General features: G+C 51.7%; 1 protein-coding gene across 2 annotated transcripts in view; it reads left to right on the top strand.

Moving 5' to 3' along the window:
* SCNN1G (sodium channel epithelial 1 subunit gamma) overlaps window positions 1-16,993 on the top strand; it is a 61,574-nt gene that overhangs the window by 20,411 nt on the left and 24,170 nt on the right. Inside the window, 5 exon segments of one of the 2 annotated variants that reach the window (NM_001082126.1) lie at window positions 8,716-8,774; window positions 12,993-13,339; window positions 15,475-15,684; window positions 15,686-15,693; window positions 15,696-15,784. In NM_001082126.1, coding sequence (NP_001075595.1) covers window positions 13,023-13,339; window positions 15,475-15,684; window positions 15,686-15,693; window positions 15,696-15,784 — 624 coding nt within the window. In that variant the 5' untranslated portion in view covers window positions 8,716-8,774; window positions 12,993-13,022. 2 annotated transcript variants of the gene reach the window in all.

The following is a 16,993-nucleotide window of genomic DNA, read 5'->3' as shown; positions in this document are numbered from 1 at the left end:
TAAGGCATTTGTCTCCGTATTCCTCAATTATCATTGACAGTAGGTCACCCAAAGAGGCTGAATCAATGAGTATCCATGAAGAGAGAACCTTGATCCCATCCTGGTGGGGCAAGATAACTCCCCCAAGAACTGAGAGACATCATTCTAGAACTGCAGGAATCTGTAGAAGAGCCAAACTTGGAAGCAAGTTTGCTTATCCCTGCTGGGTCCCCACTCTTAGCCAACCCTGTGCAGCTGAGACATAGCCTTATTGTCAGTTTAACCAAATCTTCTAAACCACCATAGACATCTGTGATCTCCTCTGACCATCTAGAAGATTTGAAGTATTGTGCTGTTTCTCATGACTAGTTGCTTAGATTCTGAACCTCAACAGTGACCTTCTAAGACCCAGAAACTCAACACAAGCATTGCAAATAGCTTCAAGAGTTATGAATAAATTTTATACAAAATAGTGTATTGGAGAAGCCAACAGAAGGGAGTGTTTCACTGAGGCAATTGTCAGTAACAGGTGTCAAAGAAGGCAAAAGTAGGGAAATTATGGAAGACAGATTTTTGGTGCAACCCAGAATTTACTCTGGTTTTGCTTTGGGGGAACCACTCTTTCCCCATTCTCAGAGCATTTAATCCTGGGATTAAATCAGAGCATGGCGTAAGCACTGACAAACTAGAGTCATGATGTAAAGGCAGAGAAACCCAGTGACATCTTCTACATTCAGGTTTCAGCAAGATGTGAAATGAACTCTCCTGTTCATGAGCTTATTTGTTCCATTATAAGCAAGTTCAGGGCTATTTGTTTCTGCGATTTACAAATCCAACTTGAATTAGAAATAGGTACTCAAGGGGGAGCATTCCGGGTGATGCATGGCAAAACATGGACTTGTCAAGGGACACATACATGGGGTATGGGGCAGTGAAAACCCCTGACACAGCTGGGAAGCTGTGCTTCCAGTGACTCTCCAGCACTGTGGGTAATCTGTGCTTGTCTTTTAATTAAAGAATCTAATAAAAGGATGTCTCCTACGCTGGGTAAATGGTTCTAACCTTTGTCAGAAGCATAATCACATATGTGCCCTAGGAGCTTGGGCTTTGGCACTACATTTCACTATAGAGTCTTTTTTAAAAAGATTTTATTTATTTATTTGAGAGGTAGAGTTATAGACAGAGAGAGGGAGAGACAGCAAGAAAGGTTTTCCATCTGCTGGTTCACTCCCCAAATGGCCTCAATGGATGGAATTGAGCCGAACCAAAGCCAGGAGCCAGGAGCTTCTTCTGGGTCTCCCATGCGAGTTCAAGGGCCTAAGGACTTGGGCCATCCTCTAGTACTTTCCCAGGCCATAGCACAGAGCTGGATGGGAAGAGGAGCAGCCAGGACATGAACCAGCGCCCATAAGGGATGCTGGCACCACAGACAGAGACTTAGCCTACTACACTACATTGCCAGCCCCTGTTAGAGTCTTTAACTTAATGATAAATTTATGCTAAAAACAAGCCAAAAATGATAGGTTGGTTTGTTTTTCACTAAGCAGGCCATTGAAATACATAGTCAAAGTAAGTGATGAAATTATTGTGGAATTAAATGGATATAATAACTATTTTTTAAGATTTATTTATTTATTTGAAAGGCAGAGAGAGAGAGAGAGAGGTGTCTTCCATCTGATGGCTCACTCCCCAGATGGCCACAATGGCAGGAGCTGTGTCGATCAGAATCCAGGAGCCAGGAGCTTCCTCTGGGTCTCCCATACGTGTGCAAGGGCCCAGGGACTTGAGAAATTTTCTACTGCTTTCCCAGGCCATAGCAGAGAGCTGGATTGGAAATGGAGCAGCTGGGACTCAAACTGGTGCCCATATGGGATACCGGCTCTGCAGGTGGCAACTTTACCTGCTACGCCACAGCACTGGCCAAATATAACTATTTGATTTAATTTTCCAGCTATGATGACTTCACAATAAAATCATAGTTTATTTTTTCTGTCTTTAAATACTTGTTTACTTATTTTGAAAGAGTTACAGAGAGGGAGGGAGATAGAGACAGGGAGAGAGATATCTTCCATCTGCTGGCTGGTTCACTCCTCAGATGGCTGCAACAGTAATCACTCGGCCAGGCCAAAGCTAGAAACCAGGAGCATCATCTGGGTGTCCCTCATGGACGGCAGAGGCCCAGACACTTGGGCCATCTTCCACTGCTTTTCTCAGACCTTTAACAGGAAGCTGAAAAAGAAATGGAGCTGCTGGGTCACAAACCAGCACCCATATGGGATGCCAGCATCACAGGCAGTGGCTTTACCTGCCTCACCGCAATGCAAGCCCCCATAGTTTACTTCGAAAAAGAAAGACGAAGCATATGTGTGCCTTTGGATAAATAAATGTTCCCAGAGAATAAAAACCAAACTGAGATTTCTTTCATAGTTCAAGAATGGATGCGACTGATCCAATCTAAGTGCCCAGGTCATAGGGAATTAGGAGCTGACTAATAAGTAAGAATGATGTGGGGCTAGTGTTTGGCCTGGCTGCTAAGACACTGGTTGGGACACCCCCATTCCAGGTCAGAGTATCTGGGTTCAAGTCTTTGCTGTGTTCCTGATTCCAACTTCCTGCTAATTTGTACCCCCTGGGAGGCAGCAGGTAGTGACTCAAGTGGTTGGGTCCCTGCTGCCCATGTGGGAGACCTAGATTTAATTCCTAACTCCCAGCTTCAACCTATCCCAGCCCCTGCCATTCCTGGCAACTGGAGAGTGACCCAGGTAGCTTTCTTTTTGTCTGTCTGTCTCTTCAACTCTTTGCTTCTAAAATATTTTTAAAATACAAGAATAGCAGGGCCAGTGCTGTGGCATAGTGGGTAAAGCCACCGCCTGTAGTGCTGGCATCCTATATGGGCACCAGTTTGAGTCCCAGCTGCTCCACTTCCCATCCAGCTCCTGGGAAAGCAGTGGAAGATGGTCCAGGTCCTTGGGCCCCTGCACCCACATGGGAGACCCAGAGGAGGCTCCTGGCTCCTAGCTTTGGATCGGCACAGCTCCAGCCATTGCAGCCATTTGGGGAGTGAACCAGCAGATGGAAGACATCTCGCTCTCTCTCCCCCCCTCTCTCTCTCTGCCTCTGCTTCTCTGTAACTCTGCCTTCAAATAAATAAATAAATATTTTTAGAAACCACAAGAACGGCCTTTGGAATTTCTCAACAGTCCAGCAAGTCATGTAAGTCATTACTGATAATTTCTTAGAATCTTGCCATCCTGTTGCATACTATAAATGTGAGCCTGGAAATCTGAGTTTCACTGAGCCCACACCACTTACATTAAGGCATAGGACCTGGGGAAATAATTTGATGAACTTTTGAGTCTTACTTTGAGATAAGTTAAAGAGACCCAGGATCAGGTCACAGTTCTAATTCCCCCTTGCCTATTAGAAGCACAGGGCCCTCAACTTGTGTTGTCTGACATGGAAAAACATTGCCTGGATTTGTAGATAAACATCTGAGACTGGCTATGGAGTACACCCAGTTCACAAAGCACAAGACAACATCATCACAGTCAATCAAATGAGAAGGCAGGATCTTCATCCTCTCTGGTAGTAGGTTCCTAGTGAGAGAAAGTAAATTCACAATGTCTGAGCACGGCAGGAAGTCTATTGTCTCCCTTGACTGGAGACACTCAAATAGACTTTTTTTTTTTTTTTTTTTTGACAGGCAGAGTGGACAGTGAGAGAGAGAGACAGAGAGAAAGGTCTTCCTTTTGCCGTTGGTTCACCCTCCAATGGCCGCCGTGGCCGGCGCACTGCGGCCGGCGCACCGCACCGATCCGATGGCAGGAGCCAGGAGCCAGGTGCTTTTCCTGGTCTCCCATGGGATGCAGGGCCCAAGCACCTGGGCCATCCTCCACTGCACTCCCGGGCCACAGCAGAGGGCTGGCCTGGAAGAGGGGCAACCGGGACAGAATCCGGCGCCCCGACCGGGACTAGAACCCGGTGTGCCGGCGCCGCTAGGCGGAGGATTAGCCTAGTGAGCCGCGGCGCCGGCCCCCAAATAGACTTTTAAGCCTATTGTCTCAAATTCCAGGAGGCAAACCCAGCTAGGGCTGGGTCCAGAGACCCACCTTTTATCATTCGAACTGGAGCTCTCCCCGCCTCTGCAGTTCTCTGCAATGGCTTCCCTTCAAAGGCCCAAGTTCTTGGCTCACACAGTCCTGTTTCTGGTTTCCCCAAGAAAGAGCTCTCCTTTGAAATCTTCCAGCAAATTCTTGGGCGGACCTGACTCTCAAGGGCCCACGCCCATTCCTGAACAAAACACTGTGACCTAAGTGATAAGATAAGCTGATTGTCTATACTTACAGCCAAATGTGGGGTCAGCTCAACTTGAGCCACCTGGATTGAGGAATGGGGTGAATGGTTAAGTCCATAAAATCTGTGGTTTAGAGGACAATGTGAGTCTCACGTAATACTGCCTTTTCCCAGGTGGCTTAGGAGGGGTGTGTTGAAAACTAGGGGAAGGGTTGATTCCCTTTCTTTTAGGATTTCTTCCTCAGTCATATTCTCCGAGAATTGTCCATGGTGGTGAACCTCTGCACTTAGGTTTGTTCCACTCATTCCTACCCTCATGGTGCTAGCTGATTGGATCAGGGATGAGACCATCTGATCCAAAGAAGCCAGCTCATTGGCTAGCCCACGGCCCATCAGATGTTTCCTGGGGATCCACTGAGACTAGGATAGGCTTTGTAAACTCAAGAAAGCCCACAAATCCTTCTGAGGGATCCAGAATGTTCCCCGTTCCCATTCTCCTTAGAGAATGGATTCTTTGGATCCTGTAAAACAACGATGAATGCATCTATTTAATAGTTTCTTGGTTTTGCTTATGCTCATTTGAGTCTGTTTCTGTTGCTTGAGACCAAATTTTCTCAAGACTAATGTCCGCGATAGGTACAGTCACGGGACATCATGGGAGCCAGTTTGTGTGAGGAGCCAAAGGTAAGAATGGCAGGTGGGGAGGCCAGAGTAGCAGTGGGGCCACGTGACACAGGGCTTTGTAGGTGGCCACAAGCACTGGCTTTCACTCTGGAGGAAGTAAGAAGCCACTGAATGGGTTTTTTTTGTTTGTTTGCTTTTTTTCAGATTTATTTATTTGAAAGAATTACAGAGACAGGGAGAGACAGAAAGAGAGAGACCTTCTATCTACTGGTTCACTCCCTACATGGCCGTAACAGCCAGGGCTGAGCCAGGCCCAAGCCAGGTGTGAGGAGCTTCATCCGGGTCTCCTGCATGGATGGCTGGGATCCAGCCCCTGGGCCATCCTCCACCGCTTTCTCAGGCACATTAGCAGGGAGCTGGATCAGAAGTGGGCAGGTGGCACCTCTATGCACAGTGCCACACCGCCGGCCCCCACTGAATGGGTTTAAACAGTGAAGTGACATGCTGTAATTTTCATTAGTCGGAAACTTCTGCATTGCCTGTAGGCTAAGGGGGCAGACTTAGTGGGGCAATGACCCCGCGGCAATGACCAGGTGAGGGATGAGGATGGATTGAGCATGGTGGTGGCCCCAGAAGTAGTGAGCAGTGGATCGAGGTATTTTACAAATAGTAGAACTGATGCTCCCAGAGGGAGAGAAAGAACGGTGATCACCTGTGTGGGAATGGAGTAGAAAGAGGCCGAAGGAGCTTCCTGGGCTGGTGCGAATGTTCTTCATGGTTATTATGGTGATGGCTGTGAGTGTGCACCTGTACGGAAGCCCACAGAACTGCACCCTGAAGATCTGTGCACTTCACTATGTGTAGATTTTAACTTGACTTTCACAGAGACGCCAATGCAGTCTAAATTCGTTCTGTCCTCTAATGACATCGATCTGATGTATCTGACTTCATGTCTTATCCCTGACTTCAACTAGCCTGCCACCTACCAAAAGCATTCTTTGTACTTTTGCAGTACAGGTGATATATTCATATTCATGCGTCATTTGATGAAGGGGGCAGGTTATGAGAAATTCACTATTGTAAAAACACCACAGAGTGCACTTACACGAATCTACATGGTGTAGGTCAATCTCTCCACATGGCTCTTGCTACAGGGAGGCTGCTGTCAGTGGAACCCCACAGGTTATCACACAGGGCTTGTTTTACAGTAAACTTCAAGTTTATAAGTGGAAGTCTATTTATAAATAATGATACAAAGCACTGTATAGCAAGTACATAAACTGGTAATATTATTTATTTTCAAGTATTATGGATTGTTCATAATTGTATATGATATATTTTGCTAAAGATTTTTTATTTATTTATTTGATAGGTAGAGTTACAGACAGTGAGAGAGACAGAAAATCTTCCATCCGATGGTTCACCCCCGAAATGGCCTCAACGGCCAGGGCTGTGCCGATCCGAAGCCAGGAGCCAGGTGCTTCTTCCAGGTCTCCCACATGGGTGTAAGGGCCCAAGGGCTTGGGCTATCTTCTACTGCTTTTCCAGGCCATAGCAGAGAGCTGGACTGGAAGTGGAGCTGCCAGGATGCGAACTGGTGCCCATATGGGATTCTGGCACTCCAGTTGGAGGCTTAGTCTATGACGCCACAGTGCCTGCCCCAACACATATATCTGTTTCTACAATGAATATGTATATATACACACATGTATAGATTCAAAAACACCAAACAACACAAATCAGTAAAACCTCTCCTGAGAGAGAATGCCCCATTAAACATTTATGCACAGCCGGCGCCGAGGCTCACTTGGCTAATCCTCCGCCTGTGGCGCCAGCACCCTGGATTCTAGTCCTGGTCGGGGCACCAGATTCTGTCTCGGTTGCTCCTCTTCCAGTCCAGCTCTCTGCTGTGGCCTGGGATAGCAGTGGAGGATGGCCCAAGTGCTTGGGTCCCTGCACTCACATGGGAGACCAGGAGGAAGCACCTGGCTTCTGGCTTCGGATTGGCGCAGCGCACCGGCCATAGCAGCCATTTGGGGGGTGAACCAACGGAAGGAAGACCTTTTTCTCTGTCTCTCTGTCTCTCTCTCACTGTCTAACTGCCTGTCAAAAAAGAAAAGGAAAAAAAAAAGGGTATGGCTCTCGAGTCAGCCCGCCTGGACTCGTCTTCTAAAAAAAAAAAAAAATTTATGCACTTGCACACATTCATTCTGTTATTCAGTTCTGAATACTGCCTTGTACCACAGTTTTAACCATTCTTTTTGTTGTCCCAGTTAAACTGTGTAAGTACATTAACAGCAAGGAAATTTACTAGGACAAGTTAATCTGAAGGAAATAAACAAAGATGTACAAGAAGCTGTCATAGAGAACAATGTGCAATCAGAGAAATTTGGAAACAATAAATGTATGGTTATGTGGATTAAATAAATTATGCGGGGCCGGTGCTATAGTTGACTTGGTTTATCCTCCACCTGCGGCGCCGGCATCCCATATGGGTGCCAGGTTCTAGTCCCGTTTGCTCCTTTTCCAGTCCAGCTCTCTGCTGTGGCCTGGGATAGCAGTGGAGGGATGGCCCAAGTGCTTGGGCCCTGCACTTGCATGGGAGACCAGGAGGAAGCACCTGGCTCCTGGCTTCAGATTGGCGCAGCACCAGCTATAGCAGCCATTTGAGGGGGGGAACCAACGGAACAAAGACCTTTCTCTCTGTCTCTCTCTCTCTCCCTAACTTTGCCTGTCAAATAAAAAAATAATAATAAATTATGCTAATGGAATACTTAGGTAAATGTACATATTGGCAAGGAAAATTGCCCATAATAGATAACAAGGTGGAAAAATCTGGCTAATTTTCATAAGAATTTAACTGTGCGTTGTCACTAAAACAAACTGAAGAAGTTAAAGAGCAGTGCGCACTTCAAAATCCCACCACACGAGATCTCTGTGAGTATATCTGATAGGTATGTAGCTATGTGCACACGTCCCAGCTAATAATCATGGTTTGGGGCGGGCACGGATGATCACTTTTTCACAGCCAACATGTATTCTTAGGAAATGGTTGAAATTAAAAATTTAAAAACTTATTTTCATTTTATGTGAAAAGCAGAGAGAGAGAATCTCCCATCCACTGATTCACTCCCCAGATGTCCCTAAGAGGCTGGGGCTGAGCCAGGCGTCCAGACATGCAACCCAGGCACGGTCGCTTCTGCTTTCCCGAGGAAGCTGGACTTGGGAAGCGGAGCCGGGACTGGAACCCAGGCGCTCCGGTGTGGGATGTGAGTGGCCTCTCTTCCCTACTTAGCAGGGCTGCGCCCAGTGTGTCTAGGGTCCCTCCCTCCTTTCTTGTTATCTAGCAAAGCCTGAGCAACCCGTGCTGCCCACAGCCGGACGCAGAGGGTGACGAAGCAGCCTCAGAAGGGAGTCTGGGGTCGGGAGTCCTGCTGGCGCTGGGCCGGGAGGCTGCGGTCTCTGGGCCAGAGTGGAAGGTGACTGGCAGTCCCCAGGCACTGCGGCGCGCGGTGCGGGAGGCGACGCCCACACGCAGCGGGCTGCAGGGAGCAGGGCGGCCTCAAGGGGGCAGCAGGCACGCGCAGTGTCACCGACCGGTGCCGCGCAGGCCGGGCGCGGGCGCAGAGCGGCCTCAGGGCGGCAGGGGGCGCTGCGCAATCGTAGCCTGCTCGAGGTTGCTGCAAGGTCTCGGCGGCCGGGGCTGCACACCTGGGACAGGTAGGGGCGGGGCCGGGGCGGGGCTCGTGGGGGCGGGGCCAGACCCGGCCCACAAGAGCTGGTGGCAGCTCTGCTGGGGATGCTCTTGCTGCCGCGGAGCAGAAGAGGAGCGTTGCCCGATTGCACACCCGCGAGTCCTCTGCCTTCCGAACCGAGAGGTGAGTGCATCCGGTGGGGCCAGACCTGCTCCAGTCCCTGGAGCGGCCGCGGGGCGCCAGGGCTTCGCGGAGCTCGGTGACCAGGCAGGCGCCGGCCAGCGGCTGCTGCTGGGTGGCCGGGATGGTGTGGCACCTGCGCGCGGGGCAGCGGGCGTCCGGCCCTCTAGCGTCCACCCACGCGGAGGCCGGAGCGGTCACGGAGCCGGGAGAGAGGTTTTCACGAACCGCTCTGAAGTGGGGCCCAAGGGTCGGGGGCCGCACCTCGCCTCTTCCAACCTGGGCGAGGCGCGGGGGCCCGCCCGCGTTCGCGCCGTCCTGGCTCTGGAATGCTCCCGGCGTGCCTGTGGATGCCGAAGGAAGCAAACACTTGGCTTCTCTCCGGCGGCTTCGGCCCAGATTCCCAGGGGCGGACGCGGCCGGGGCCACGGGTGTCTCCGCGCGGAGCCGGTGGGGCCGGCCGAGAAGGGCACCGGGCACCCCGCGGCGATCCCCCATCCCTTCCGCGCGGGCTGCAGGCTCCCTGTCTGTGCTGGGGAAGAGGCAAGGTCAGGGATAGGGGAGGGCGGTGCGATGGCGAGTCGCTGCTGTGGAATGTGAATGCAGCATTCCCGAGTGGCCGTGAGCACATTACCCTACCTCTCTGCCCCTCGATTTTCTCCTCTGAGAAATGGGAGCATTGATAGCATCTCATTGAAGCATAGTGATTAGTCAATCAGGTAATGGGGAAAAAAACACAGGTGTAGAGTCAGCCATCGATACAGCTGTTGTTGTTGCTGTAATTAGTATTTGAGCAATGGCATCGCTTGCAGTTTAAAGTACGGACTCCTGGGTTCACGTCCCGGCTCAGCCACTTTCTAATGTAACCCTGGGCAAGCTCCTTAACCTCTTGGTGTCTCAGACTCATTGGCACGGCGTGGGAAACGGCGATGCCTACCTCTGAAGGTACGCGAGGTCCCCCCTGTCAGTCGTGCAGGAGGAGTGAGTGCCGTGTGACGGCTTCTGCAGGGGCCGCAGGCTGAGTCCCGCAGCCTGGCCAGGTGGCAGCTGCAGCCCTGTTTGGCTCTGGAGTTGAAATGCGGTTTGTGCGAGCAGTTGCCTGTCTTGCGAGGATCCGGATGGGATCCCTTCCTGCCCTGTGGTTCCTCTGACTTCCTGCCTCCTGCACTGTGCTGGGGAAGGGGCTGGTGGGGCACAGGGACCCCCAGAGTCGTCTTCAGTGAGAAACCTGAGAGCTGGGGACAGGAGCTGCCGGGTCACAGCTTCTACAGTTTTAATTGACAGAGATGGGCCGGCGCCACGGCTCACTAGGCTAATCCTCCGCCTAGCGGCGCCGGCACCCCGGGTTCTAGTCCCAGTCGGGGCACCGGATTCTGTGCCGGTTGCCCCTCTTCCAGGCCAGCTCTCTGCTGTGGCCCGGGAGTGCAGTGGAGGATGGCCCAAGTGCTTGGGCCCTGCACCCCATGGGAGACCAGGATAAGCACCTGGCTCCTGGCTTCTGCCTTCGGATAGGCGCAGTGCTCCGGCTGCGGTGACCATTGGAGGGTGAACCGATGGCAAAAAGAAGACCTTTCTCTCTCTCTCTCACTGTCCACTCTGCCTGTAAAAATAAATAAATAAATAAATAAATATAATAAAAAAATTGACAGAGATGTAAACTTGGACTTCATTTAAAAAAAAAAAAAAGAAACTCTTGCTGACTTTTTGGGTTTGGGACTTGTTCCAAGAGAGGTGGAGGTGGTGTGGATGGGCAATATTTAAAGCCACAAAACCAGGTGAATTATGTTCCTCTTGCTGAGACGGTAACAGCATACTTGTGAGGGCCAGAGAGGGGTTCTTCTTTCCAGCGAAATCCTGAAAGTGCAGGCAGTATTTGGAGCAGTTTGCCTCAGGATGTCTCCCCGGTACCCCCAAACCCAAAGCTCACCTTGAAAGCCTTCCTGCTTTGCCCCAACTGTCAATACCAGGTCGTATCTCATGGGTCCAAGTCACAGAAGGAATATGACCACCGGCACAGGATCCTGCTAAGGAACACAATGGGGGCACCCCAAAGTTCTTATCCTAGACACAGGCCCTCTGCAGGGATGGGATGCCTCTCCCTGGACACCCAGCTACCCAATGGGGGCACCCCAAAGTCCTTATCCTGGACACAGGCCCTCTGCAGTGATGGGACACCCCTCCCTGGATACCCTGCTACCCAGTGGGGGCACCCCAAAGTCCTTATCCTGGACAAAGGCCCTCTGTAAGGATGGGATGCCCCTCCTTGGATGCCCAGCTGCCCAATGGGGGCACCCCAAAGTCCTTATCCTGGACACAGGCCCTCTGCAGTGATGGGACGCCCCTCCCTGGATACCCTGCTACCCAGTGGGGGCACCCCAAAGTCCTTATCCTGGACACAGGCCCTCTGCAGGGTTGGGGTGCCCCTCCTTGGATGCCCAGCTGGAAATTAGAATGTGCCCTAATTTGCCTCTGTCACTGTGGAAGGCACAGGGGACCCCGTTTGCATGTCCACCTACACACTCTGACACTAGCACTCGCAGGTCTTAGTGAGAAAGTCCTAGTTATTATCTAGAGTTTGGAAACAGAATAGCTCAGGATCCCTTTGTTTTCCTCCTATATTTAAAAAATTTTTTTTTTATTTATTTGACAGAGCTATAGACAATGAGAGAGAGAGGAAAGATCTTCTTTCTGTTGGTTCACTCCCCAAATGGCCACTACAGCCAGTGCTGTGCTGATCCGAAGCCAGGAGCCAGATGCTTCTTCCTGGTCTCCTACACGGGTACAGGGACCCGAGCACTTAGGCCATCCTCCACTGCCCTCCCAGGCTACAGCAGAGAGCTGGACTGAGAGAGGAGCAACCAGGACTAGAACCTGGGACCCATGTTGGATGCTGGCGCCACAGGTGGAGGATTAACCAAGTGAGCCACGGCGCCAGCCCTTCCTCCTATATTTAATGCTAGGTCTGTTAATAAACAGTCTACTTTGGTGGGGTGGGGCTGGGGAGGGTGGCACAATACTGGCCCCTCAAAGGCAAATGTCAGGCCACTGCTGTGGCATAGCAGGTAAAGCTGCCGCCAACCCAGCACTCTGCTATGGCTGAGAAAGCAGTAGAAGATGGGCCAAGTCTTTGGGCCCCTGCACCCACGTGGAAGAACCGGAAGAAGCTCCTGGTTCCTGGCCTTGGATCCACCCAGCTCCAGCCATTACAACCATCTAGGGAGTGAACCAGAGGATGGAAGATCTCTCTCTCTCTCTCTGTCTGTCTGTCTCTGCCCCCACCTCTCTGTAACTCTGCCTTTCAAATAAATAAATAAATCTTCAAAAAAAAATGCAAATACCATGCTGGTTAAGGCTGCAAGTTTCCAATTCAGCTTCTGCACCAAAAAGCTGTGTGATTTTGCACTCTGAGCTCATTGAATGCAGTAACTTGCTTTTCAATTCTGTCCTTCAACGCTGTTATAAAATCAAGGAGCATTCTCCCAAATCAGTATGTTAAAATCGAGGAAATATAGCGCACTGCCTGGCAAATACAAGTGGCCCCATAGTTGTGGTTATGGTATCAGGTGCTCTAGAGACGCTCAAGGACTTGACTGTAACAAGAAGACATGAAACAGAAATCATTCCACTTGCAGGAAAGCAGCAGTGGGGAAACAGAGCTTGGGAAAACATGGCCAGGAACGTGATCCAAGCGGCTGCTGGGAGATTCGCCAGGCAGATCGCTCCCGTCTGTGAAAACTTGCTAAGCACCTGCCCTGTGCCACACGTACACACACACATAGTACTAGGCACCAGGGGGCATGATGAGATAGGAATGATGCCTTCAGGGGGGCCAGGCTCCTGGAGGCGATAAGGCACGGGCTGCAGTACCCGTGCCTGATAAGAGAGGTGCTGATTGGGCTTGCTCTCAGGGCTGCTGCCCAGGAACCCAGGGGAAAGGTTCCTTCAGCCTGTCCAGCCAGTATGCACAGGTTCAAGTGACCCAGCCTGCACGGGGCCAGGCCTGGGGCTGTTAGAGGAGGAGGATGCCTCTTTGACAAAGGGGGGATGGGGAGAAAGTGGCCAAAAGCCAAGGTCCTGGAAAAGAGGCCAGGACCTTGGAACACGGAGTGCCCAGCCCATGGAGGAGAGGAAGGCAGCCTCTAAGTGCTGGTGGGCTGGTGCTGCCCAGCCCCCACCAGCCAACGCGTCCAAGCTCACCTGCTTGTCCTCCGTCCCCTCCAGCACGCCCACCCTGCAAGCCCCCTCCCCACCATGGCTCCCGGTGAGAAGATCAAAGCCAAGATCAAGAAGAACCTGCCGGTGAAGGGCCCCCAGGCGCCCACAATCAAGGAGCTGATGCGGTGGTACTGCCTCAACACCAACACCCATGGCTGTCGCCGCATCGTGGTGTCCCCCGGCCGCCTCCGCCGCCTGCTCTGGATCGCCTTCACGCTGACCGCTGTGGGCCTCATCTTCTGGCAGTGCGCTCTGCTCGTCTTCTCCTTCTACACGGTCTCCGTCTCCATCAAGGTCCACTTCCAGAAGCTGGATTTTCCGGCCGTCACCATCTGCAACATCAACCCCTACAAGTAAGAGGTGGGAGCGGGGCTCTGGGGGCGAAGGGCATGCCCCCTCCAGATGCCCAAGTCCCCCTCGAAGAGGGTGGCACACTGCAGCCTCTGGAATTTCAGAGAAGTTTTAGTTTATTTGTTTTATTTATTTGAAAGATTGAGCAAGGGAGAGAGAGAACAATTTTCCATCATTGATTTATTCCCAAAAGCCTATCACAGCCAGAGCTGGGCCAGGCTGAAGCCAGGAGCCAGGATCTCCATCCAGGTCTCCCACATGAGTGGCAGGGACTCAACCACTTGTGTCTGCTGCCTCCCAGGCTGTGCATTAGCAGGAAGCTGAATCGGAAGTGTAGTAGTAGCTGAGGCTTGAGCCAGGCACCCTGACATGGAATGTAGGTGTCCCAAGCGGTGCCACAACACCCTCCCTGCTTTTCGAAAATTTGAATTAGTTGCCAACACTGGTAAACTGCCCCCATCCCAGGCTCCAAATCTGTACCATTTGCTGTCCGCCACTTCTGAGGTTGGGGTGGCTCTGGGGAGGCAGAAGCCAAGGCTACAAGGAGTAGTTGAGCTTGGAGGTGGGACCTGGAAGGAGCTAGCTACCCCCAGCCTCCACACCCGCCACCCCCTAAGCCCGGCTTAGCCGCCCCGTTCCAGCTCTCCAAGCTTGCACCCTCACTCTCCCCGGAATGTGACTCACAAGTGTCACCCTGGTGACTTCTGGGAACATCTCGGTTGCCCCAACTGCATCTTGGAGAGCCCAGCCCCACCGACTGAGACGGCTGGGCCGTGGGCAGGGGTGGGCCTGCCCTCGGGGATTGTCCTGTTGTCAGCCCCAGGACCTGCTCTCAGTGTGTCCTCAGTGTCCTTCTCGGGATTATGGAAAAGCGGTCCGCAAGGCAGGTCAGAATCCAACGGGATTTGTCGGTGCAGGGTGGAGGGGAGGAGAAAGGAAGAGCCGGTGGAGACGATGGCAGAGATTATCAGAGGAAACCAACTTGTCCAGCGTCCTCAGTGAGCTGGTGGCAACTCCAAGCCGAGTCGAGGACGCATCCCCCTGCAAGTCTTTCTGCCTTTCGCCTTTCCTCCTTCCCTTCATCTCACCCGTTATCTGTTCCACAATTATTTACTCAGTATCTACAAATTTTCATGCACCGTACTAGGATCTGGGACATGGAAGTCAACAGCCCAACCCCAATGCAGCCTCCATTGCCATGGCGGAGTAAAATACAAACAAAATAATCACATTTTTCTAATTAGCAATCAGGCTGTGTAACTGTGCACATGTGTACATGTGCATGCAAAGTAAACACATTGGAACTTTTTTTATTTTTTAAAGATTTCATTTTTTAAAAGATTTTATTTATTTGAGAGGTAGAGTCACAGGCAAAGAGAGGGAGAGACAGAAAGAAAGGTCTCTTCTATCCACTGGGTCACTCCCCAATTGGTCGCAGCGGCTGGAGCTGCGCTGATCCAAAGCCAGGAGCCAGGAGCTTCTTCCAGGTCTCTCACGCAGGTGCAGGGGCCCAAGCACTTGGGCCATCCTCCACTGCTTTCCCAGGCCATTAGCAGAGAGCTGGATCAGAAGTGGAGCAGCCGGGATTTGAACTGGCACCCATATGGGATGCCGGGGCCACAGGCATGATGCTTCATTCACTCAACTCCTGTTCCATTCCTCTGTGTTCTTGGTGGTTGTCATGGTAACAGTCACCACCCCCACATCCCTCCCAACACTGACCCCAGGACAGCCAGGGGGCAGGAGCAAGGTGCATTGGGTGGGGACTGAGCCTGCGCCTGGGTAGACTCTGGTTAGCAGTCATTTACTTGTCCTCATTGAAGCTGGTTTATGGGAGGCACCCGACAGTCACCACTCCAGAAATGCTGGTTGGGGCCCAGTCATCAACACACCCAGAGAGCAGGTAGGCAGGGGTGGCAGGACGAAGACACAGAATGTCACACAAGGGCCACCTAGTAGTCTGTTTCCACTTTCCAGAGCCAGGGATCACTTTGGATGGGCCAAGTCCTGAAAGGCCCTGATGTCCCTGGCTAGGAGGTAAGGCAGGGGCCACAACCCGCAGAGCCCACCCCCACCACCTTGGTGGAAAGCAGCGTGGATAAGCCCCCTCCCTGACCCTCCCTTCCCACCTTGGCAGGTACAGTGTCGTGCGTGACCTGCTAGCTGACCTGGAGCAGGAAACCAGAGGGGCCTTGAAGTCCCTGTATGGCTTCTCAGAGGTCAAGTCTCGGAAACAGCGTGACACAGAGTCCTGGAGTCCAGCCTGGGAGGGCGTCCGGCCCAAATTCCTCAACTTGGTCCCGCTGCTGATCTTCAATCGGGATGAGAAGGGCAAGGCCCGGGATTTCTTCACTGGGCGGAAGCGGAAAATCAGTGGGAACATCATTCACAAGGCCTCGAACGTCGTGCAGGTCCATGAGTCCAAGAAAGTGGTGGGGTTCCAGCTGGTAAGATTCACTTCCTCTCGGTCTGGAGTGTGGGATGGGCTGGGGCTCGCAGGTCCAGGGACTCTTCCTTAGCCATTAGCCCCTGTGGACAGGCGGGAAGAAACAGATCTGATCTGTGTGATTTGCATGCAAGCGGTGGAAACCCACTCGTGCATTCTCAAGGAGGAGAAAATATCCCAGAAAGGGACTCAGAAGGAGCTCATGGAGGTGTCTCCAAGGACTGAGATGGGCAAGATCCAAGGATCTAAGTGGCAGGAGATGAAGTCATTTTGAACACTGAAGCCTCCATTATGTTCTGTCTTTTTGTGAGTGAGTAAGGGTCAGATTCCACCTTGGGACTGTCTGGTTGGCCAAATTTGCGTCAGCTGATCGCCTCTTGGCTAATGGGCAGGGAGCTTCTTGGTGGACAGTCTCATCAGACTGTACCCAAATTAAAATGGAGGTACAGGCTCCCAAAGGCAGAAAACAGGTCCTAGACAGCAGAAGCACTTGTCTTCCGTAGCCTGACTTCTCATCTCCTCTTCTGGCCCCCCATGAGGGGCAGCCACTCCAGGAAATCAATCCATCACCTTCCTGGGCAAGCTTGATCAGCACACCCCAGCCACCTCTGGTGGACAGGAGCTACTTCTTGTAGCCTTGACTGCTAATTGTGGGCTCTACTCACAGATCCTGGAAAATGGCCCTCCTGGAAATTGTTGAGGCTTCCAGATCTTTCTGGGCGCTTTCTTAGGATGCCCACACAATTCCCCTTGCTTCCAACATGAAATCTTTGACATCATTCTTTCAGGAGTGTGTCTAAGCCCTGGGTGTTAAGGCCACCTGAAATACACAGCTCCTCTGTAAAGCTCTCCTTACTGTATATTTTCATGTGTGGTTCTTCTCAACAACTCTCATATCTAGGTGGGCAGGGTTTGCACTTCAGGCAATGTTTTATAGCTGATAAAACGTACACATAATACCTCGCTCAGGAGCCCATTGAGAAGTGGCGTCAGGGTCTGGGCTAGAATCCAGACATCTTGATGTTTACATAAAAGGAAAGAGTATGTAGGAACCAGGGATCGTTAATCAGCCGGACCCTAGACGTCTGGGTCTCCGAAGAAGCTGCTTTGGATTCTTGCCTGCTGGACGGATGATGGGCAAGCAAGTGGGACTCAGTATGCTTCTTTGCTTAGCTCTCTTCTGGTCCCTGAGGCTTAAGGGTGATCTCTC

Source organism: Oryctolagus cuniculus, chromosome 19 (genome assembly GCF_051225735.1).
Source record: "Oryctolagus cuniculus isolate XC-2025 breed Fujian yellow rabbit chromosome 19, ASM5122573v1, whole genome shotgun sequence".
Lineage (NCBI taxonomy): Eukaryota > Metazoa > Chordata > Mammalia > Lagomorpha > Leporidae > Oryctolagus > Oryctolagus cuniculus.
Note: the sequence above shows the minus strand (reverse complement) of the source record. Positions and strands in the feature narration are given on the sequence as shown.